This window comes from Nannospalax galili, unplaced genomic scaffold (genome assembly GCF_000622305.1).
Source record: "Nannospalax galili isolate Female #2095 unplaced genomic scaffold, S.galili_v1.0 scaffold172, whole genome shotgun sequence".
In the NCBI taxonomy this organism is placed as follows: domain Eukaryota; kingdom Metazoa; phylum Chordata; class Mammalia; order Rodentia; family Spalacidae; genus Nannospalax; species Nannospalax galili.
In genome coordinates, this window is record NW_008331824.1 from 900437 (window position 1) to 924968 (window position 24532).

The window sequence follows — 24532 nt, forward strand, 5'->3', positions numbered from 1 at the left end:
CATGAAGACCACACTCCCCACTACTCCCTTTGGTCTCACACCTGAGGTTTTGATCATCTGTGCTTGTGTCCTGAATCTCATTATGCTTTTGTGACCCAGACAATAGAGTGTGCCTTTGACCTGACAAGTCTTTGCATGTTCAAGCTGACCTGGCTGGCATTAGTTTCTGGTCTATCCCAACTCCCAAAGTGCTATCAGGTCTGAACCCACATGGACATGGTTGTTGAAGACGTCCTTCCTCATTCTCAACATCTGTGGCCATTGCTCTTTCCTGTCCTGAGTCTTCTTGGCAGATGGATCACGGTTCAACTAATGACCACTTCCTGCCTACCCTAAAACTAGACAGCCAGAGGAAGCATGGAAGCACGGTCCTTGCACATCTTAGCATACACCCCCTTTTAGAGAGTGTGTGGGTGGGGATGTGGTCTTGTTCATCCCTTCTAAACTCCATTTCAACTTAAAAAGTTAAACTAACAATGAGAACTGAACCAGAGGGGCTGATCTCAGCAGAAAAGGCCCTTTCAGAAGAGAGGAATGTATTCTCAGAACAGGGACCCCTTGGGAGTGGTCCAGTTCCTTCTTGGAGATGGCCTACTTTGGGCATGACCTGGGAAGTAGGTTTTGAGGAAGGTTGCCATCTGAGATTTGTTTCTGCCTGAGTGCCATTGGCTGGGTGGGAAATGGCACAGAGAGCTGCTGTCTAAAAACACTTCCTTCTCTCCAAACGCAGATCCTCAACTCTCCCCTCTTAGCTCTCCAGTGTCTCCAGGGACCTGGTCAGCAGCTAGCCCTTAGCTTCTTGCTTCTGCATACTGCAGACTGTAACGACGTTTCCAGAGGTGGTGGTTCTATGCTTCTGAAACCCTCAGGCAGCTACTCAAGGATGCTTGACCACTGAGCTCCAAGAAATAATTTGTTCTTGGGCAGGTAAACACAAATAAAAAAGAAATTATTCTATTTTCCATGGGACATTTCCTTTTCTTAAATTATGATGAGATTTGTTTTTTATCAAATGCAACATCTGCAAAATTATTCTCTGAGCCCAAAACAGAGGAGACAAAGAAATACAATTGTGGGGAGCAGGGAGGGAAGTTCATGAGGAGGAAGGTGGTCCCAAAGTAAGTTGGCTCTACCATTCCCAACTAGCTCCAGGATGGAAAAGGGTCACAAATGCCACTGAGTCAGAAGGGACTTTATCTCAGAGTCTATAGCTCCTAATGTTCCCAGGGACCTGTCAGGGCAGAAGACACAAAACCCTAATGCTCATAAGGAGGATAAGGGGAAGACCCCTAGGGGTTCCACATACCCAGGGAAACCCTGGTCAGAACAGTGGCTGGAGGTGTTGAAAGAATGAAGCATCAGATTCATGATTCCCATGGGGTTTATAAGACCAGTGTAGATCTTACAGACTTTCAGAGAAAGCCACTGGATAACCTTAGGGCTGCCACAGACAACAGCTATCTCCTAAGCTCTCCTGGCTGGATCTGGCCGCACTCCCTTTTCCTAAGATCCATCACCTTTGGAAGGAACTGTCTCTGTGCCATAGCGACCTCGAGGTTCACAGTTAAACTGAAAGTCCAACTTGGAGCAAACGAATGGACCCAGAGCTCTGCAGGCAGCACATTTCTCCCTCCCCAGGTCATGAGCCTGTCATATCCCTGTCCCCGGGCTGGGGGTTGGAGCAGGAGTGGCTCAGGACTTCCAAAACTTGGATTTAGAGTAACAGTTAAGACCAATATCCTGTGTAAGGAAAAGCAAGGCTCCACAGACTCCAAAGGCATCTACTTCCTCACAGTGGATGGCTCTAGTTCAAACTGCCCCATGGTGTCTAATACCCCTGCTTTTTCTAAGTCCTGGAAGGGTGAGGGTAGACACTGAGAGATAGAAACAGTGAGAACAAGCGAGAAAGGCAGGCAGACTAGGAAGGGGTGGAGGGGAAGCCTTTTGTGAATAAAGGCAGTTTCAGTTAGTAAGACAACATAATTCACAAGCTGCAAAAACAGCACCTACTAATTAGTCATTGACTAAAACATATAAATAATAAATATCTAGTTTCCTTTCTCGAAGTCCTCCATTGCCAATGTGACACTTGCCTTGCTGGGTAGGAAAGGGGCTGCACAGTAGACACACCACCGAGGTGAACTTCAGCACCTGCACACCCACACAGGGAAAAATTCAAGACCAGCTCTCTACAGGAAGGATGGGAGCAACTTTTCCCAGAGGACTCTACCACTTGGGGTCTCATGGAAGAAGGGTATTTTCTTCATTAATGTCCCTTAGAACACACACGATAAAGAAACCCTCGGGATTCTGGTAATTCAAACAGTGTGAACAATAATACTTTTGGTTTTCTGAGCCACCTTCCCAGTTTTGAAACTCTTTCCTTTTATATGTCGTGGCCAAGACGAGTCTGTTGGCACCTCGAATAAAGAAGGGTGTGAAATTAAAAACCCAATCTGAAATGCTTGTTCCTGGGCAGGAGAAGTCTGGTCTGTGAAGTCTGGTCACTGCCAACAGCACCAAATGTGCAGTTCACAAAGGTTTGGGATGCCTGATCTCAGACCAGAAGGGATGTTGCTGTGCTGCTGTCCAGCTTGGGAGTTTTGCTCTAAGCAATCTTTTGTGTGTTTTAGAGCCAGGGTCACCAATGTTCCAATTTTCAAGTACCAAAGAGGCCACAGTCTCAGCTTCCCAGCTCAGGGACAGCCAGGAGACCTGATGCTCAGGCTCTAGAAGCCTCGCCCTGTTCCTAGTACCCCATGTGACAGCCTTGGCAGAGGGTAGACTAGACTGATGGAAAGTTGGCAGTCATGTGGCCAGGTAGACCTTGGCCACGTCACATCAAAAGGTTTTCCTGAACCTTAGGTTTTCAGGGAGATCAGCTCAACCCAAGATAGGCCAGTGGGAAGCTTAGAACTCTTCCAAGTCTGATGCCTCTCTGGGAAAGGCCCATGTTCATGACCTTCAGTAGCTTTTTAGCATGGACACAGGGTTTCCCAGCCAAAGGGACCAAGAGATAAACATAAGGAGAGGGTCTCCCTGGAGTGCCCGCCTTGGTCCAGGCAGTGCTTGTCAAACTGCTTATGCAGAGCCCTTAGGTTCAGAAGAGGTACCTTAGGAAATGCCCTTGGCAAAGGGATCACCTGGTGGGCTGAGCTTCGAGAAGGAACCTCACACTCCTCAGCTTCAACCAGAGCAGCCTGAATTTCACCCTCACCTTGAACTTCCACCCACGACTGTGCTGAGTAAACAAAGTTCTGCTGCTCAAAATAAAATTTTGAAACTCACTTTTCAGGGGACAGGTGCAGGTCAGTGGAGGGGAAGACAGGAACCTGCAGGACCTGAGGAGCAACCGGAAGAGGAGAGACCACTGTGGTTCTAGGAGAGGCCAGCCTGCCAAACAGGCTACCCTGTTCTGGCCTCCAACCCCTTTTTCTCCATCATTCTACAGCTAGCAGAGCTCTGTGCACAAAAGACCCTCCCCCAAGTTCAGAGGCCGGGTTCAGGCTCCATCAGTCCCACACGGCCGGTGCTACCTGAGCCGGCCATCAGGTTTGACTGCACCTAGCTCTGACTTGGGGTCAGGGCTAAAGGAGCTCCAGGCTGTCTGGCTGCAGGTCTGCATGACTGGGCAGGAGGTGGGGCCCACAGTACAGATGTCCATCGCGGTCCAGGTCCCGCTCACCAGCGAGTCCAGCCAGGTCTCTAGGGCTGTGCCGGTGGAGGCTGCATTCCTCCGAGCCTGTTCCACCTGGGCTGGGTTAATGGGCAGGCTGAGGACAGGGTTCAGACTCTGGAAACTCTGCTCCATGTAGGCACTGCGGAAAGGCCCGCTGTGCAGCTTCAATGCCTCATCTGAAAGCCAAAGGTAACAAGGACATGGTCAGAAGAATTAGCAAGCAGAAGCCAGCTTATTGTGAACCCAGAGCTGTATCAGCTCAACAGCATCTCATTTTTAAAAAAATTTTTTTTTTTTTTGTTAAGAAGAAAAGGTTTCTTTTGGATTACAGTTTTAGAAGAATACAGTCCATCATGTTGAAGAAGACACATGACAGATGGCAGAGAAAGTGTGGTGGCAAGAGCAGGAGGCTGCCTGGTCACAGCACATCCATCTTTAGGAAGCAGACAGTGAACAGGAAATGAGTCCCGAGTTTTAAAACCTCAAGACTGCCTGCAGTTGACCACTTTCTCCTGTAAAGCTCCCCTTTCTAAGAATTCTACATCTTTTCTAACTACTGCTAGCAGCGGGAGACCAAGTGAACAGCATCTCATTTAACTCCAGTGACAATCTCATGAAGACCTTCAGGCAGGCCCATGCTTACAAGCAAAGAAACTGTCTTCAAAGGAAAAGGCAACTCTGCAGGACATCTGTTTATTCATCTGACACATACTTATGACCGTATTCAGTGGTTCAGGCATTCACTGACTCTCTCTCTCTCTCTCTCTCTCCACATATATAGAGAGTGAGTGCATGTATGTGTGTGTGTGTGAGTGTGTATGATGTGTGAATACTCATGTGGAGGTCAGAGAACAACTTGCAGGAGTCTCTCCCTTTACCATGTGGGTCCCAGGAATTGAACTCAGGTCATTAGGTTTTGGGGCAAGCACTTGTACCCCTGAGCCATCTCACTGGCCCTCTATCTTACTTTTTCAAGAGACATGATCTCTAACTGAACCTGGAACTCACTGATTTGGCTAGGCTGGCTGGCTGGCCAGTGAGCTCCAGTGATACACTTATCTCTGCCTTGCAAACACTGATATTACAGATGTATGTCCTCTGCTCCCAGCTTCTTATGTGGGTAACTGAGGATCCAAACTCAGGTCCTCAAGCTTGGATGACAAGCACTTACAGACTGAGCTGTCTCCCTGGAAATACATATTTCTCAGCATCTACTTTGTATAAGGAAGTCATTCAACACACAACTACGAAGCATCTCTGATCTGAAAGAAAAATTTACTTATTGGACACAGATATACCAAATATAGCAACCAGTTTCTGCTCTAAGTAATGGGATGAAGCAACTGGCCAGAGAGGTGGTGTTGCAGTGGTACCCAAAGATGCCACGTTTTGAGTGGAGAAAGAAACAAATGGGTAAAGAAGGTCATTTGAGGTAGTGATGGATGTCATGGAGATCATACATAGGGCACTGAGGTCAAACCAGAGGGCCATACACCATGGCTTTGAGCCAAAGCCATTCCACCCTTTGTTTTAATAAATAAAGTTTCCTAGGAACGCATCCAGGCCTGCTTAGCAGTGGCCCCTTGGTGCTACAGTAGCAGATGTGTGTAGCTGAGACAGAGACAGTATTTATCCTGCAAAGCTGAATATCTACTACCTAATCATTTATGGGAAATGGTCACTATGTTCTGGGTTAGAGAGTGGCATGGGGTAGGCAGGGGAGGCTTCCTTGGGAAGGTGACATCAGGACAAAGTGTTGATAGGTGTCAAAGAAGTCCTGGGAAGAGAATTCCAGGCAGAGGAAATAGCCAGTGGGAAGCCTCATTACCAAATCACAGAAATGCTGAGGTTGGAGCCACAGCCTGGCCTCAAAGCCTGGCTCTAGGCTGCTGAGCATTCACCATGAACTCTGGTCTAATGCACGCTGTGTGAGCTCACCACAGCAAAGTGACCCTGGGAAGCATGAAGTGTGGACTAGAGTGGGGCAGGGTAGCCTCCTAACAACCCGGCTTTGATGACCATTCCCCGAGTGCCAGCCTCTCTGCCTGGGTGTAGTCAGGCTGACACCTCAGTACCCCACATACCAGACCGAGATTTCTGATTTGGATTCCTTGTGTCCCGGTTTCCTTGTTTACAAAATGGGGGATAGCACTAATGCCCCCCTTGTGACTTCATGAGGATTAAATGTGTTGACTCAGATAAAATATCGATGGCAGTACCAAAGGTATTTTATTCTTTTTATTATTATCTTTCATTTTATCACTTTATAATCCTCTCACAAAATCACAGGGGTAGTTTTACCATGTCCATTTTATAGACAAGGAAATAGAGGTGATAACACTGGTTCAGTCCAGTTGGGCTGACCCCAGAGCTATGCGCTCCACCACGATATTCTGTGTAGGCTCACCTACAAGCTCACAGTTAAAGTTTCTATCTTCATCTGGGTACTAGTCTTCAGAAACCTTGTTGTCCCTGATGATGGGGACACTCATCCTGGCTCCTATAGTGCTGGCAAGGGACTTGGTTACAAGTTCACAGTGTGCAATCATAGTAAGGTAGATACGAGAGGACTCTTGCTTCTTCCAGGGCTTAAAGATGAGGAAGCAGAATTTTTAAGAGTTTGGGGGTGAAAGAGAAAAGCTAGATGCTTCCAATTGGAAAAGGCTTCCATTAATTACCGTTTCAAGTACAGGCACGTACTTAAAAAAAAGAATCCAATAGACTCTTTTGAAGAAAGCAGATTTTTGCCATAGCTACGGTAAATTGGAATAGAAGCATCTGCTTATGAGACAACACAGTGCCCAGAAGACAATGCTTCCTGTTTGCCTGAGAGCAGATGTTTCCGCCAATGAGCACCTGATAAGGGGCATGTTCTATCTTCTAACATGCTCTTTCTTCTAGTCCCAGGTGGTAGTGGTGGGGATGACGGAGGCAGAAAGATCCCAAGCCTGTTCTTGTTTCTAAATGCAATGAGATTAGGGGAATTCAAAGCATGTCTTCACTCTAACCAACACAGACAAGGACTTCATTTCTTCTGTTCCCAGTGTCCCAGGAAGCTGAGGGCCTGGGCTTTATGGCTCAGAGTGAACAGGTGGGAGAAGGGAGAACAGGCATTGAGAATGCATTCTGTCTTGCTAGGATTTTGCAGGGCTTCTTTTTCATGGTTTTATGAGATCCTTGTCCTAAGCCTAGTTCTCTTTGATACTGGAAGACAGAGTGGGCAGTGCCAGTGCCATGTGCCAGGAGAACAGAACCATCTGTCTTTGGTGTAGGTCCTAATTTCTCTACGAGACCCAACCCCTTTGTGCTTCCACCCTGCAGAAATGGGAGCGGGAGATGGAGAGATGCCCAAGCTCACAAAAGGCAGGACATTTCAAAGCAAAAAGAACAGGTAACAGACATTCAAATGTTGGGAACCAAATACTGTGGGTGATGCAAGAAAAAAAAGAAACAATACCTTGTGAGAAATGAGGTTAATGTGGGAAATGCTATTACAGTACCATCTCGGATGCTTGCCTCCATAATTAAATTTTCTTCAATTCTACCTCATCAGATTTCTTGAGATTACCAGGGATGCATCAATAGCAAATTATTCAAGATGAATCATTTCACAAATTGCATTGCTCCCTCCCCTCTTCGTGTTCCTTGTCATCAGAACACAGTTAACAAATACAATTACGGCAGACAGGGAAGCTGATCCCAGTGGGGTAAAAATGACCCTCAAGTCTTCCCAGGCATGGTGGGGAGAACTCTGCTCTCCTGGGAAATTCCAGAAGAAAACATTGGAAAGATCAGGACCAGCCAGGGCCCTTTTCCTGGTGTGGGTAGATCAGAACACTTCTTTATGTTACCCCACAGGTGCACCTGAAGCAGGAAGGATGTGAGATTTCCACCTCTCTCTTCTGTGCTTGGCTTTGAGAACCTCAGCGATATGAAGGGGTGTCCCAATCAACGGGGCACATGAAGGTCTTAAGTGGGCGGGTTCTGCCTGGCTAATTCTGGAGCTGCTGTCTTTTCCCTGGTTCACAGTGGGGTAAAGGATCAGGCTTCAATCTCAAGAAAACATCAGGTCTCTAAATATTGGCTTGCCAGAATTCATGTTGAGGGCTGCAGGAACCCCTCCCCACATTCACATCCCCCTGTCCTGTGTCATCAGTAAAATGGGGCATGTCAAGAATTCTTCCGAAGAAATAGGGCTGTCCTGTGTATCTAGCTCCTGGGTTTGTGTTCTGTAAGATGGAGATGGAAAATTCCAGATAATGATCACTCTCTGTATCCATGAGAAATTTCTGGGAAAAACTGAGTGTGTGCCCGACACGCGCACATTACTTTTCTTGACATTAATCCCTAAGCAACACAACACAACTGTTTGTATAACATTCATATTGTGTTAGGCTTTATGAGCCAACTAGAGATGATTTAAAGTAAACAGGAGGATATGCATAGATTATGTGCAAATCTATGCCCTGTTTTTAAAATAAGGAATTGATGTATGTGACAATTTTGATATCCAAGGAAGGTTCTGGAACCAATTTTCTATAGATAGTGAGGGGTGGCTGTACAGAGATCCAGAAATCCTGTTTCTATGAGTCTGTCTTACAGATGTTCCTGCCTAGGCACATACAATTTCATGTTCTAAGATTTTCCTTGCAGTGCTATCTGTAACTTAGAAAAGGCTCTTTTTTTGTACGAGATGCATTATTCCATTTTAACTGTGTTTCTGCACTTTGAGATGTGCCATCTTTATGCTTTAAAAACATCATGGAAGATATTAGAAGGATACGCTCCACAGAAGCACTCTTCCAGTCACTCCTGGAAGTATGATTTTAGATGAAAAAAGACATTCCCTTTGATGAAAGAAGGTGGAGAAGAGATAGAAAAATATGAGTATGCCCTTCGGGTGGAATAATAACTGGTGGGCATGTTAAGGGTGTGGTCTCCTTCTCTCTATCCTCCATGCTCCCTGGGAAGCAATGGCCAAAATCATGTGTTAATAATTCCCTTCTTTTCCTTTTAGCCTCCTACTGACACATGAGTCCTGAAAGAATATATCATTGGCTTTTCTTGATTTTGAACCTTAAATGAATTAATTCTTATTATGGTTTATTCCATGATCACTTTTCCTCATTCACTGTGTTTTGCAGATGCACCACAGCTATGCACATGACTGGCCTTTACTGACATCACTGCTGCAAAAAGACCACACACTGACCTTTTGCACACATGGCATGTGCATTGTCTCTGGTCTAGTGCCACCGTGAGCGATTCTTCTAGGATTTTTCTTGCTGGTGTCTGTCTCTGCCTATGCCTACAGCTGTGGGGGGATCCCTGTGTGGTAGATGTATGCATGTTCAACATCAGAAGGGGTTAGCACATCCCTCAGACCCTTCCTACACATTCACCTCCCAGTATCCCTGAACGGATGCCCACAGAGCTCTGACTTTATTAAACTCATGACTTAGTTTGACTTTTACACATTTATTTTCCTAACTTAGTGGATGTTATGTGGAACTTCTTTTGCTCTGAATTTGTATTTCTCTCCTTATTAATGAGGCTGTGCATTTTTTAACACATGCAGGGCTTCATGCTTTCTACTTCTTTCCCCCTCTTTTATAGCGGACAGTGGCTACCATTTTTTCCAGAGAATAAATGTTTTTGAGTTTGTGAGGCATGTAGATTCTGTCTCAACTGTTCAAGTCTGCCACTGAGGCTCAAAGCAGAAGAGACACCTTGTCAATCAATGGGCAGAGCTGTGTTCCAAGAACACTTCGTTTATAAAGACCAGAAGCAGACCATGTTTCACCTGGGGCCTATAGTTTGCCAAACTCTGATCCATGTGACTTTTTTGGTATATTTCTGAATGAGTACTTTTTTGAAAGCACCACCAGTGGTTTCTATTTTCTACTTAGGGTATCCTATCACGTTTCTGGTGAACAGAATTTCAATGATGAGTATTGTTTTTAAACAGCAAAGAAGGCATTGTAAAACTCAGTATCTGCCTGGGATTATTTCCCACCTATCTTAGATTGAACAAGACCTTTTGGAAGCCCAGTGGGAGAGTAGCTAATGAATAGGTTTCTAAGAGCCACATGGATGGCATGATGTCTGTGTGAAGGTAGGAAATGAATAAGCCAGTTCTCTATGGTGGACAAATAGGAATATATACCAAAGTGAGGAAGCTTTGCTTTGCAAGGCAGCCATGGGACATGTTGGGCACAGGACCCCCCCCCCACCAGGGTTGGTGGAGATAGACTCTCTCCGGGCAAAGTCATGAAGAGTACTCACCCGGCTTGATGGGCTGCCTGTTGGAGAAGGTCAGAGGTGCAACAAGGAATTTGGTCTCTGCAACCAACACCCAGTGGTGGAGAATTTTTACTGTCCAGACCCCAGGCCTCAGAGGCAGGTTCAGAGGGGGTTTGTAGTGTGTAAACTCTGCAGTGGACTCGATCAGGATGTCATAGGTGGCTGCGATGACATTAACAGGATCTACCCAGATGACAGTCACAGTGACGTTGGGTCCCTTCCCCCATTTCTGCATTCCCACAGGCTCATCCATAGGCCCCAGGAGACCCCCGAAGTTGCGGAACAGCCGTTCCTTTGCATCCCAGTCAGTGCCAACCTGAAACAAGAGAATAAATCCTGAAAACACCTATACCGAATGAGGGTGCAGAGTGCCAGAAAGTCCTAGAAACCTGTCTGGAGGGTTGCATATGCCCATTTCACTGATGAAGAGACTAGGACTCAAAGTTATCTGTTACTCGAAGTTGCACAACTGGTTGGCAGAATACCAGAGACCTGTGCCCAGTCTGCGGGATCCCAAGGCCTAGGACCCTTCACTAAACCACCAAACGTCCTGTGCCCAAGACATGCTATGTGTTTGACACATGAAAACAGTATACTGCATGTGCATAAATGAACAGCTTGCAGGTCATTCCAAGAAATATAACCTGCCACTCAGGCACAGTTGATTTTTGCTTGGGCCTTTGCTTTTCCAAATTGAATACCTTGATGTACCTGTTCTGAACAAGGTCAGTGTTCTATCTTTGGAGAAACCCACAAGAAGCTTAGAAACAGGAACACCATCCTTGCAGTAGCTCAAGGAGCTAGCATTGACTTCTAAAAGCATTCTCCCCTGGGCACCAGAGACAAGCATCCATCCTTCCAGCATGCCAGAGATGGACATGCCCTAACTTTATTGCATTCTTATTGTACAGATGGGGAAACCGAGGTTCCAAGGTCAATAACTTTCTGTGGGAGTCCATAAAGTCTATCAATAATAAATCATCCTCTATGTATCTATGTATCTATGTATCTATCTCTCTATGTATCTGTCTATCTATCTATCTATCTATCTATCTATCTATCTATCTATCTATCTATCTATCATCAATCTATCTATCTATATATCTATCATCTATCTATCTCTCTATGTATCTATGTATCTATCATCTATCTATCTATTATCTATCTATCTGTCTATCTATCTATCTTCTTCTATCTATCTATCTTTTCCCTCTATCCTCTATCATCTATCTGAATGTATGTAATACCTATTACCTATTTATCTCACAATGTATATTTCCCATCTATGAATCTCTCGTATATCTATCATCAGTTCATCAACCAATCTCCATCATTTCTACATATCTGTGTACCACTCTGTCATTTACTGGTCTATCTAGCTACTTACCTACCTTGAACTTGAATATATACTGAATGCTCAGGGTTGAGCACATGGACTTCTTCACACACCCACATTCTTGACACTTGACCTTCTAATATTACTAACAAAAAGAAGAATGGTCACAGACCTATGCTGAGGTTATGCTTGTGAAAAGAATCTGAGACCAGTGGGGGTACTCTCTAGAACATTGTCTCTGGATTCTCCAAAGGAATGCAGATGGAAAGTTCCCCTGAAATCTGAGTTCTCAAACTTGGTCCCTAGGGCAAGAGAGTGTGAGAATCTGGCATGGCACAAACTAGGGTCTTGTTCCTAAACTGAGGGGCAGGAAGAGAGTCAATTGCTTCCACCCCAAGTGTGAGGGGAGGAGGGAGGTCCCATCTCCTAGAACGTCTGTGATCTTCCACTGGGTCTCAGTGTAGAAGTCTGCAACCACTGATTGCCGAATGGTCTATTACACAAGTTCAAATTTGTGTTCTAGTTCAAGCCTAACATACAGCTTCCCAGCTCCCAGTCTACACAAAGGTTCCCCCCGTACTCAAAAGACAATCTGAGCAAGATCCCTGGCTTCTTGGGACCTGACCTCTGCCATTCTCCATCCCACTCACCATGTTCCAGCCACATTGACCTTGCTGCTCCTTTAGCATGCCTAGCTCTTGGCCAGAGTCTCACGCTCCGTTCTTAGAATGTTCTAGATCTTTCAATGGATGATATACGTCTTTCATAGGCTTCATCTCTAAACTGATCCTTTGCAAAAGCTTTCAGAATGAGTCATCCTATCAGAGACAACCCCCACCAGCTTCCTAAGCCTTCAGTAATCACATAAAGTTTCTTTTTTCTGCAATATTTGTTGTTACCTGAAATATTTTGCTAATTTCTTTGCTCACTCTTTGTCTGGCAGCCCTAGTAGACTTCAGTTCCATCACAACAGGACATTGCTTGGTTCACTGTTATCTCTTAAGAATCTAGCACACTGCAGGCCCTTGGTGATGGCATGCAGACAAAAAGAGCATTTTTCTTCAGTGGATGCTCATTGCTGGAGAAATCTGAGCTGGCCACCTTGCCACAAACCAGGTCCTACATAAGGCTTTAGGATGGTGCTAAAACCAGGGGAACCCTCCACGGTTCACAAAGTGGTCCTACACTTCTCCCTTCCTTCTTGGTCAACTCTATACCTTTGCAATTAAAATATGCAAGACCAGAAAATGTTCTACGTACAAGGTTAGGACAGTCTGGCTCCCATGCCAACATTTCTGCCATTGATCTTGGTAGTTGTTTCACCAAGGCTACAGGACCCATAGTGGGAACTCTCATAAATCACTAGCCATGGAGTGGCCAACATTGCTTGTCACTGCCAGAGGTACCCAGGCACCCAACAGCAGGCTGACAAACAGAGAGAGCCTAGGGACTAGGCATCCATCTCCTTAATGGGACATTAATGTCTTCAGTGGGCTGCTTGGGACCCCAGCACAGAGTCCAACTGGGGCAGCATCTAATTGCCCTACTGACTCAAGTAATTTATGAAGCTGGCTATAGCAGCTCAGATCCAGTCAATCCCTATGGAACCTTCTTTGGAAAAGCTAGCAGAACACAAAACTTTCAGCCATGCTTTTTTGACACAGGGAGCCTTTCATTGGGGGCAGATCAGCAAGACAGACCCACATGGGTCTGGAGAAGGAACAGCAAGGAAAGTATAAGCATGGGGTCCTTCTTTCCCTTCATACTCAAGCTCCTCAAGTTCCTGCATATTTGAAACATCACTCTTCATCTTTAACCTAGCACCCAAACTCATTGAGATGGATTATCTACTAGCTACTTATTGATGCAAGGCGGAAGTCAAACGTTAGAGCTCTGCGTGGGTCATGATGCTCAAGTTCAATCATACTTCCTCATCCTTCCAGTATCCCTCCCACATGCATTCACTCATTCATGAAAAATTATTCAGCACCCAGAAATATCAGGATTCTTCTGTAAAAGATGTGTGCAGGGGACGCAACAGTGAGTGAGAAACAGAGGTGCAGCTTGCACACGGACAGTCAAGAAACGGTCAGATAAGCCAGCAAGATGGCATTAGATGGTGCATTCTAAGAGACAGTTAAGGAAGGGGCAGGTGGATAATGTTGCTATTGTGACACGAGCTGGATCAGGGGTGGTGTCTCCGATTTAGATCAGAATGATTAAAAAAATAACAGAATTCAAGCTATCGGACATCCAGTGGGAAAGCGTTCTAGGTAAAAGATCAGCACACGGCATGCTAAGGCAAGACAAAGACACAAGAAATATGAGGTAGGGAGGAGAGTGGTACTGGACAAGGCTGGAGAGGCCAACAGAGGCCAGATCATGTGAGCCTTCTGGGCCTGGAGGCAGGGATGACGTGACAGGACAGCACTGGTGACTACCTCCCAAGCTAAAAACATCTATGAAAACTGATGTGCTATTGTGGTTAGGAGGAATGAGCATTCCATGCATCTGCTCATCAGCCTACCTGTCTATCTTGTGACCTCTCTGTTTGTCCTTCCACCCATCTATTGTATCCATTATCCATCCATCCTTCTGTCTACCTGTCAATCTACCTACCTATGTGTCCATATGTCCATACTATTTATCTATTTATCTATCCATCCGTCCATCCATCCATGCATCTGTCTATCCACCTGTCCATCCATACTCTCATACATCCACTCATCCACTATCTAGTCATCCCTCTGCCTACACATCCATCCATCCATCCGTTTGTTCATCTCTTCACTCATTTTCCATCTATCCATTATCCATCCGTATATGCCTCTGTTAATCTACTACCCACTCACCCATCCATCCTCCACTCACCTGTTTGTCTGACTTTCAATCTAGTCACCAATCTAATGCGTCCACCCATCCATCTACCTGACCACCAATCCATCTACTCCAGAGTCAAGGAGTTAGCCCCTGTGCTAGCAATAAAAGAATAGAAGCAGCAGCAAAAATGAAGAATGGGCTTTTTAACCAGTGAAATGTAGGACCAATTTTGTGTTCTTCCATGTCCTAGCAATTATTCAGAAAACCATTGTATCTCCATAAACCTCACTTCTTCAGTCCATAAAATGATACTAATGTCACTACTTGACTAGGAAACTGGTTTGTTACAGGCTTACTACTAAACAGGATTAGGAGTTATTAACTAGGATAAAAAATTAAGAGAAGAAATTTTATGGTAAAAAAATAAACCCAGGGCTTTTAGGCTGCTTCTGTCTACAGATGTTGACGTACTCTCCCCTCCTTCTACCCTGTTTAAGATGCTGGTTCCAGTATTCGGGGCTGGGGAATTTTCTCCAGGCACAGACTGAGCTCATTTTAGGGGTCCCTTCCTCCATCTCCAAGTTAAGGTGTCAGCTGAGGTACAGAGCCTGGCAAAAGAGCTACAAGAGATGATGAAGACTTACAGTGTTTGGCCTCTTACCTCAGAAAACTGAAGTCTCCCAAAGTCGCTGGGGGGACTTGCAATCTTGAAGACTTTCTTCGGCATCACCCACGTCTCCAGGGTCTCGAGTTTGCTCACAGCAAGGTTGGTCACATGATGCTTGATCAGAAAGCCCTGGAAGCGGTCAGCGAGGAAGTAGAGGTGGACAGATGCTGGGTGGCCCATTGGGTAGTACCTGAAAGCACAGGAGCCCAAGGATCAGTTTCTGAGGCACACAGCACCACAGTGGGGCTCCCCACACACTGTGGTGGTCCTGTTCCTAAAATAGTTCCAAATTCATCCACTGCTTTCTAGAATCTGCTTCAGTATGAAAGCTGCTGTCTATCTATGGGTTAAGGCACTGCAAATAACTTTGTTTTTACTGAGTGATAAATGTAAAACATGCTGACTATACGAAAGTATGATAAAGAAAGGAAAATTACTGCTTTTGATGCTTCTTCCCATAAATAACATCAATTTGGATATCTGTTGAGTTCTCTAGTGCTAGGGACCAGGGAGTGAAATGGTGCGTGGACACTTCTATGGTGCACTCTCCTGTAGCCTCATTTCCCATGCTTGCACTTGCAAAAATGTTATATATCGATGAGACTAATTTGTGTATTTGCATGTGCACAGGTGAGCACATGCATGCGTGTGTGTGTGTATGCTAAAAGTCATCCTTGACTGTGTGTGTGTGTGTGTGTACACTAAATGTCATCCTTAATTGTGTGTGTGTGTATGCTAAAAGTCATCCTTGACTGTGTGTGTGTACATTAAATGTCATCCTTAATTGTGTATGTGTGTGTGTGTGTGTGTGCTAAAAGTCATCCTTGATCGTGTGTGTGTGTATGCTAAATGTCACCCTTGATTGTGTGTGTGTGTCTGTGTGTGTGTGTGTGTGTGTGTGTGTATGCCAAAAGTCATCCTTGTATATTGTTCCTTAGATGCCATCCACACTGTTTTTAGAGACAGGTTCTACCTGTCATTGGCTGGGAACCTGCCAAACAGACCAGATGAGTTGGTCCCCCCAGGGACCTGTCTATCCCGCTACCCTAGTGCTGGGATTACAAGCTCATGTCACAACACATGGCTTTCTTACTTGGGTTCTGGGGGATCTAACTCAGGTACTCATGCTTGCGAGGAGAGTACTTTACAGACTGAGCCATCTCTCCAGCCCCATGGATATTATGTATTTGGGATCCTAACGTATATAATATGCTTTTGCTCCATAGGCTTTCCTGTGGATTGGCGGGGGGGGGGTGTATGTGGGAAACATGCCATTGTGCCTGTGGTATGTAGTTTATAGAACAAATGGTCACTAGTAGTAAATGGCTTGTAACATTTCTGTTATCCTTTTGGAATCTCTCTCTCTCTCTCTCTCTCTCTCTCTCTCTCTCTCTCTTTGATCTCTAAGGGGCTCTAATGCCTAAGTTTGTCAGAAACACTCATTTATCTTCTCGCTGTTCTCTTCTTTAAGTGGGTGTTTAAACACCCACACTGTTTTTCTTCTTCAAAAATTACTGCCATCCTGAGCTACACAATGCAAACACACCCAGCCTTCCTCAGAAAGCTTGTTTTAGAGTGCACATTTTTGGTATGCACAGCCTTGCTGGCTGGAAAGGGCTGAAAAGCTGGGCACAGAAAGAGGAAGAAGTGGGGAGTGGAGAGCAAAAGGGAGAGGAAGCCATGGAGACCAACAGCTCTCTACTTGTAAAACGGGAGGCTGTTGCTTCTGCAATGTGTAAATTGCACAGCACTAAGAGGCTGCCGTGGCTCCGTAATAACAGTGTTCCACAAATCACTGTCCCCTCTCTGCTAAAGGCAGGCTTCCCTCTGCTTCCAATCTTGAGTTTTAAGTCTTTATGTCCAATTATAACGGCTGGGGAAGCTGCCTTCCTGTGTTGACGCATCTCCTGAAATCGCTGCCTTGTTACTGGCTGCCGCTGGGGGCTCTGGAGAAAAAGCCTGCCTGGTCTTCTGGCTGCCGGGTCTTCCTGACACTTGCTGGCACTGTACGCTTTGGATGTGGTCATTGGGATGGAAAGCTGGGACTCTGCTGACGCTGCTGTTGTGGCCAAGTCTTGGCATCTGACAGCGCTTTCTGAGGTGACAGAAGTGTTGCATCTGTGTTGTCCAACATGGCAGGGGAGTGACGGCTGAGCACTTGAGATGCGGCTAGTCCAACTAAGGAACTGTATTTTAATTTTAGCTGACTCATTATAATTTATTTACTCATTTATTATGTGGTATAGGTACACATTCATTGTGTGTGTGAGTGCACTCTGTGTGTGTGTGTGTGTGTGTGTGTGTGTGTGTCTGTCTGTCTGTCTGGTGCTTGGATTAAAGGTGTGCACCACCATACCTGGTTAACTTTCTTTTCCAAGACAGGGTTTCATGCATCCTAAGCTGTCTTCAAACTTGTTATGTAGTTGAGGGTAGGGGCCTTGAACTTCTGATTCTCCTGTCGCTACCTTTCAAATGTTGGGATCACAGGTATGTGTCACTGTATTTGGTTTAATTTTAGTTAATTTTAAATAGCCATGTATGACATTTGGATGCCTGTGATATAGTCTGGAAGCCTGTGGTCACCTGCATGGATACACCCAAGGCCTTGTGCCTTCCCTGTTCCGTACACCAATAAGGAGGAGTCTATTTCCCTTTTCCTGAATCTTCTTTGGCCAATAGCATATAAGCCAGGCCTCAGGAACTGTGCACATGCCCACCTGCCTTCCTGCCTTCTTGGGGTCACCATGACAGCATGTTGGGCTAGCCTGCTGGAGGATGAGTGGCTGGTCACAGAACAGAGCCACCACAACTGTCCTAGCCTGTGCCACCATAATTCAGTCAATGATTCCCAGCCAAGAGCCACAGAGCCACCCTGACTTGCAGATGCAGGAGCGAGTCCAGCTCAGGCCAAGAGGAAAGTGGCCTAGCTGATCCACAAACTTGAGCGCTAAGGAAGTACTTATCACTTCACAGCACTGATCTGGGAGCTGTTTGTTACCAGGCACAGGTAGAGACAAGCTTGCTGCCTGGGAGTCAAAGAAGAAAGTATTTCCAGAAAGAACGAACAGGCCTACTGAGGGTCTCCTGAAGGTCAAGAAGACAAGCAAAGGTCACGTCTAGGAAAAAACCTAAGAGTTTGACTTTCTTGTGTGTGTGTGTGTGTGTGTGTGTGTGTGTGTGTGTCTGTCTGTCTGGTGCTTGGATTAAAGGTGTGCACCACCATACCTGGTTAACTTTCTTTTCCGAGACAGGGTTTCATGCATCCTAAGCTGTCTTCAAACTTGTTATGTAGTTGAGGGTAGGGGCCTTGAACTTCTGATTCTCCTGTCGCTACCTTTCAAATGTTGGGATCACAGGTATGTGTCACTGTATTTGGTTTAATTTTAGTTAATTTTAAATAGCCATGTATGACATTTGGATGCCTGTGATATAGTCTGGAAGCCTGTGGTCACCTGCATGGATACACCCAAGGCCTTGTGCCTTCCCTGTTCCGTACACCAATAAGGAGGAGTCTATTTCCCTTTTCCTGAATCTTCTTTGGCCAATAGCATATAAGCCAGGCCTCAGGAACTGTGCACATGCCCACCTGCCTTCCTGCCTTCTTGGGGTCACCATGACAGCATGTTGGGCTAGCCTGCTGGAGGATGAGTGGCTGGTCACAGAACAGAGCCACCACAACTGTCCTAGCCTGTGCCACCATAATTCAGTCAATGATTCCCAGCCAAGAGCCACAGAGCCACCCTGACTTGCAGATGCAGGAGCGAGTCCAGCTCAGGCCAAGAGGAAAGTGGCCTAGCTGATCCACAAACTTGAGCGCTAAGGAAGTACTTATCACTTCACAGCACTGATCTGGGAGCTGTTTGTTACCAGGCACAGGTAGAGACAAGCTTGCTGCCTGGGAGTCAAAGAAGAAAGTATTTCCAGAAAGAACGAACAGGCCTACTGAGGGTCTCCTGAAGGTCAAGAAGACTTTAAGCAAAGGTCACGTCTAGGAAAAAAATCTAAGAGTTTGACTTTCTTGTGTGTGTGTGTGTGTGTGTGTGTGTGTGTGTGTGTGTGCATGCATTTGGGGGTGAGTCTGTGCATGTGGAGGTCAGAGAACAGTCTTGGGTGTCTGTCCTTAGGCACCTTCCACCTTCAGTCAGAGTCAGGGTTCTCAGTGGCATGGAACCTTGCCATGTAGGCTGTGCTCACAGGCCCGTGAGCTTCCAAGGATCCATCTGTCCCCCAGTCCCTTCTCACCACCTCTGGGATTCTAGGCAGGTACCCACTGCACCTGGCTTTTTACGTTGGTTCTGGGGATCCAAACTCAGGTCTTCATGGCCGTGAGGCAAGTACTTTCCCAATCGAACCACGTCCCCAGCCCCTTCTCCAGCACAAGTTGTGGTTGTCTGAATCCACCCTCTACTTCCCTGATCACTGCTAGAGCCTAGTCCAAGTCTCCACACTGCCTTCCCAGAGCTCTGCTGAACCTCCTGGCTTGTCTTCTTCCTTTCACCCATCATAGCCTATTCTCACAGAAGTCTTGTTGATGGCTTTCTCCTTTAATGCTGTAAGCATGTGCTTTAATGCTTGTAGTCAAATCCACACTTCTTACGTGGGCTGCAAAGCTCTGCCTCTTTCTCTATTTTGTTTCCCTCAGCCCCGGTTCAACACCTTCCAGTCACAGGCCCCTTACTTGAGCTCTTGGGTTTATTAAGCTCATTTCAGCCTCAGGACCTTTGCACAGGATAGTCGGTGCTTGAGATGCTCTTCTTTTGTGTAAGTCTGGCTGGGCCCTGCCTTCATGCTCAGTGAGAACTGTCCTTCGGTCAGACTCTCCAGTCCTTATCTCACAGCTTGACTTTGCACCTAAGCTTAGCATCTGTTCTTACTGATATTTTCTTCTAGGATTTTTTTGTGATAGGAACAGTGAGTCCATTACACTAGAAAGTGAAGGTCCAGGTCTATCTGGGTCACAGGTGAATGTTCATTATCCAACATACAGCCTGACACACAATAAGTATTTAATCAATGCTTGTTGAGTAAGTGATAACCTAGGATTTCTCTGGAACTTTCCTTCTTAGGTATGTTGGAGGACCATGTGGTCCAAGATAAAACACAAAGCCTTCTGGCACCTTATCGTCCTGTATTTTATACTTAAGTAATGATAACAGTGATCTTACTAAGAGATGGGACATAACTAAGGTGCAATACAATAAGTTACAGGCTACCACAGGTGCATTTGTTTGGCCCAAGGTGTGATTATTCCATTCCTTTATTTAAATAATGTGAGCTTTGGAAAAGTTAGATTCACATAAAGTTCTGGATTTCTGATTGTCTTAAAAAATCAGGAGACTTGTAATAGGATACCTATATTAAATTTCTGCCTCTCAGGGTTCAGGGATCATTGCAGAAGAGAGGGCGGAAAGACTGTAAGAGCCGGAGGTGGTGGACAGCCACAAGGAAGCAGAGTTTTCTAGATGGCTGGGCAGTTACGCAGATGAACTCACAGTAATGGTGACAGCATGCACAAGTCCCATGTAAGTTCAAGCCGGACAAAATCCCAACACAGATGTGGGAAGTGGGTGAGAAACCCCAACCCAACCTGAGGAACTACTGGCAACACATGTCTGCTGAGAGGGGGAGAGTCAGTCTCTTTTAAGGGCAAGACTCTTGATAGGTTGACCAGGCTCCACTGGATGAACTCACAATGAAGGGCATTTGAGGACACAAATAGGCATACATATGTATATAATATATAATTCATATTATATATAATATATATAATGTATCTATATATTAGAGTACATGAAATTGGTTGGGAGTAGTAAGAGGGGCACAGATAGGGGAGGGGGTCTAAATATGATAAAAATGTATTGCATGAAATTTGCAAAATTCAATAAAAAAGTTTTTAAAAAATCAGATTTGATTGGTGGCTCCAAGCGGACATTCCGACCAAATGAATCAGACAGATGGTGTAGGTTTGTGTGTACAGCACCCCCTGCAGGGCTCATTCTGACTCACACATGCATGGAGCACAGGTGGTGTAGGTTGGTGTGCACAGCGCCCCCTGCAGGGCTCACGGTGACTTGCAATGCTGATTGCTGGCATTTGAGTTGAGGTTTTTTTAAAATAACATATTGGCATCCTTATCCCTGCATGGTGGATCGTAAGTAAGCTTTATTTTCTTGTTCTCTTATGTTTAAATCTGCCATAGCAAACATTTGAGCAAAACACATGCGTTACTTTATAATGAGAAAAAGAATCAATAAGCATTATTTTTATGAAAGGTTATACCACAGCCTGGAAGTGCCCGATGTGTATGAAATGCCCCGTTCAGATGAAATTCACTTGCTGTTTCCCCAGACACCCCAAGGGTAGCAATTCATTCTCCTTTGCCTTTTTGGGATAAAGGTCCTTTGTCCTGATTTATTTCCAGCCTCCTCTTCATAAATACAAGGCTTTGCCTGTGGTGAGGCACAACAGGTTCATCACAATAAAAAATGAGGAAAAAAAGCCCAAAGGATTTCAGGCTTGAGGCAACAAGATGGTCTGCTTCATTCTAAAACAAGTACCAGGAGAAAGTTTCAACAACCCTGAATAAATCGGGAGTGTCTTTTGGAATTTCCTATAAGATTGTTTATCTTATACGTTCTAGGAAGCTCGAAATTAAATCTGCTCTTGGAGGACAGTTGCCTTCCAAGTGTTGGGCATGGCACTGAATACTTGGTAGACAATCTGTGGTCCCAAGGCTTGCATTCTTCCCATAGACTGGCCAGAGGGAAAAGGTACCTGTTGACTTTGACACAAGGTAGTGAAGTCTTGTGCAATGTGCCTATTGGCGGTGATATCCTTTTGGGTTGGGAGAGATTGGGAGTGGCTTGTCAGGAGTGCTCCAACCCCCGAAGGGGCTGGAGAGAGCACTCGCTTGGTAAAATCCTTGCCATGCAACCACAAAGACCTGAGTTCAAATCCCCAGCACCCACATAAAAAGTCAGATGTGGTAGGGTGTCTCTGTAATCCCAGTGCTGGAGGAGGTGGGGACCGGAGGATCCATGGAGCATGCTGGCCAGCTAGACTTACAAATCACTGCACTCCAGGCTCAGAAAGAGATACCATCTCAAAAAATAAGGTGGAGAGCAACAGAAGGCATTTGACACTGACCTCTGACTGCTACACACATGGGCATACACATGTTCCTGCATACATATATGAACATGTACACACACATGCATGCTTCAGATAGAGTAGCACCTGATGGCCTTAATGCCTGGGGAAAGGTAAGCTATCAGTGATAGTGGGAACAGTGAGTAAAGAAAGTCACATCAAGAGAGCAATGAACGGCCTGGCTAACTGGATGCTTCTTACCTAGGGAGTTCACTGACAGATAACGGCCACTAGGACACCAGCATTTCATTGAGTGAACACTACTGAGTGTGTAAAGTACCATTAACACACGGAAGATAAAACTACATGCCTATGAGATAGGTTTTTAGCACTTTCTTTTCGTTTTATAGACGAGGACACTGAGGGTCAGAGAAGTCCACAACTTGTCCGAGGTCAATAGCTAGTAAGCAGAGTTGAAGTCAAAGTGGAGGTCTTAGCTTCTTAACGGACTCCAGACTCTCTTTGAATTAACCAAACCAGCAGGGAGAGAAGGTGGGACATTGGCCTTGCTATCCCTGTGTGCTATCCCTGTATGTATGTAGCCCTGTGTTTTCAGAATGAAATAGCTCCCTAAATGAAGAGAAGAGTTGGGCAGAGAGGGGTCTGCAAGGGAAGGTGTGGCTGCAAATGATGAGGCACAGACAATTTGGTTTTGTTATGTTGCTTGAAAAAGGGGGCAGGAGGAGGAGGAGAGGAGCAGAAGAGGAAGGAGGGAGATGAGAGGCAATTTCTGCGTATCTAGCCCAAGGAAATAATCAGAGAAGGGAATGACAGACAGGTTTCTGCACAAACCTTGTTCATTAGAACACTACACTGATGGGAGCAGAGGGATGGGGCTGGATTAAGAGAACTCTGGCATTGTCCCTTGATGGAATCTAGCAGCATTAGAAAGGGTCATAGTGTGGGAAGCAGAGAATGACGGCACAGAGGAGGCGACCGTGTAACACCAAGGGAGAGAAAGTGGATTCTGAGTTCTTGTTGCAATTGCAAGAATATTTACCATGCATGACACTATGGAGAGAAGAGAAGAGAAGAAGAAAAAAAGTGCTGGCTGGAGAAAGGGAGGGAGCAGATTAGGTTGAATTATTTCTCCACATCCCTCTTTCTCCCATGCATTTGAGAACATTCTTTCCTTAGGTATCAACTGATACCCACCAGTGGGAGGCACATTGTCATGAATTATGGCTGAGATTCTTTAGTCAGAGCTCTGCCTTTGCACGATTGATTGGGTTGTATTTCTAGGTGTGATAATGATGTTATTACAGCTGTATTTTAAAAAGGGAGTCCTTAATTTTCAGAGATACACATTAAAATCTTTATGGGTGAAATGACAGGACAGCCAGGATTGGCTTTAAATGGATCCAGGAGGAGGCAGGAAGGAGCTAAAGGTGACACTAGCAGGAGGTCTGCTGGGAGTTCACTGCTGGGCTGGCTATGGGAACTGGAACTACCCTAGCGTTTGTGTATGTTTGAGATTTTCACCATGAAAATACAAAAATATTTACAGTGAAACACTTATTTTCCTTTTAACTCTTTCTTCTAAAGTCTAAGTACTTCAGATACAATGGTGCTATCTGTAATCTCAGCACACTGGACACCTGAGGCCAGAGAATCACTATGAGTTCAAGGTCAGCCTTGGGGACCCAGTGAGACACTGTTTCAACAAAAAAGTAAGGAAGAAGACCCAACAAAAAGAAGGGAGGAAGGAGGGAGGGTGACAAGGAAGGGAAGAAAGGAGGGAGGGAGGGAGGGATGGAGGGAGGGAGGGAGGAGGGAGGTATAATTAGGTAGCATGAAAAATGAACATCTGGAAGAACATGATTAGACTTAGTATTACAGCTGGTCTTCAGAGAAAGTAAACCATCAGACAGAAAGGAAGACACCAGCACAGAGTGGATAGACTGTCATGGTGATGTGGGACAAAGGGGGTGAAGTGGGTGGCACCTTGCCCTCCTGCCCCAGGACCCAGCACAGTGCCCGGCTCACCTGCAGCTGTTCTCCCCTTCGGTGTGCAGTGAGGACTCAGCCCGGCGCAGTCCCAGGCGGGTGAAGGAGTGGTACAGGGTGAGCACCACATCGCTGAGGCTGTGGATGCCGTCAGGCTCATCATAGACATTCTCCCAGTAGGAGCGCAGGCCTGGAGTACCCGCTGGGTAGTTCCCATACAGGTAGTAATCCAGCTGCCCAATGATTTCCTGGTTCACCACGGCTTCAAATTTGCGGGCGAAGAAGGTGGGCCGGGCTGTCTGCTGTTCTCAGGAGATTAAAATAAAGTTGCATCAGCAAGGGACAGGACAATCCCCAGCCTGCATCCTGCAGGGAGAAGCAAGGTGCTGCAGCTAGCCTGCCTGGGTCCCTGATACTGATTTGTTTCCAACTTTCTCATCTGTAAAATGGGTGTGAGGTCGTTAATATTATTTGTAAGGCAGCAAAACCAGAGCAGGCACTTAGAAATCAATGTTTAAATAACCATGAAGCAAACTGATTCATTAGGATGGATCTCTGAAGTTACTTAATGAAGGTCACAAACCAGCAACCTAGGGCAGATGTATCTTAGTTGACTGGGAGAATCGAATTT

At 45.7% G+C, this 24532-nt stretch overlaps 1 protein-coding gene across 3 annotated transcripts in view; it reads right to left on the reverse strand.

The window, feature by feature from the left end:
* Positions 1–799: 799 nt before the first annotated feature.
* The window catches only part of Xylt1 (xylosyltransferase 1), a 334424-nt gene continuing 310691 nt past the window's right edge, over positions 800–24532 (reverse strand). For 2 of the 3 annotated variants that reach the window (XM_008826932.2, XM_008826933.2), the window contains 4 exons: positions 23941–24203; positions 14800–14995; positions 9965–10298; positions 800–3855 (listed from right to left, as the gene is read on the reverse strand). In XM_008826932.2, the coding sequence (XP_008825154.1) occupies positions 3533–3855; positions 9965–10298; positions 14800–14995; positions 23941–24203 (1116 nt within the window). In that variant the 3' untranslated portion in view covers positions 800–3532. The remainder of the gene's footprint in view (positions 3856–9964; positions 10299–14799; positions 14996–23940; positions 24204–24532) is intronic. The other variant, XM_029560542.1, reaches the window with a different exon arrangement.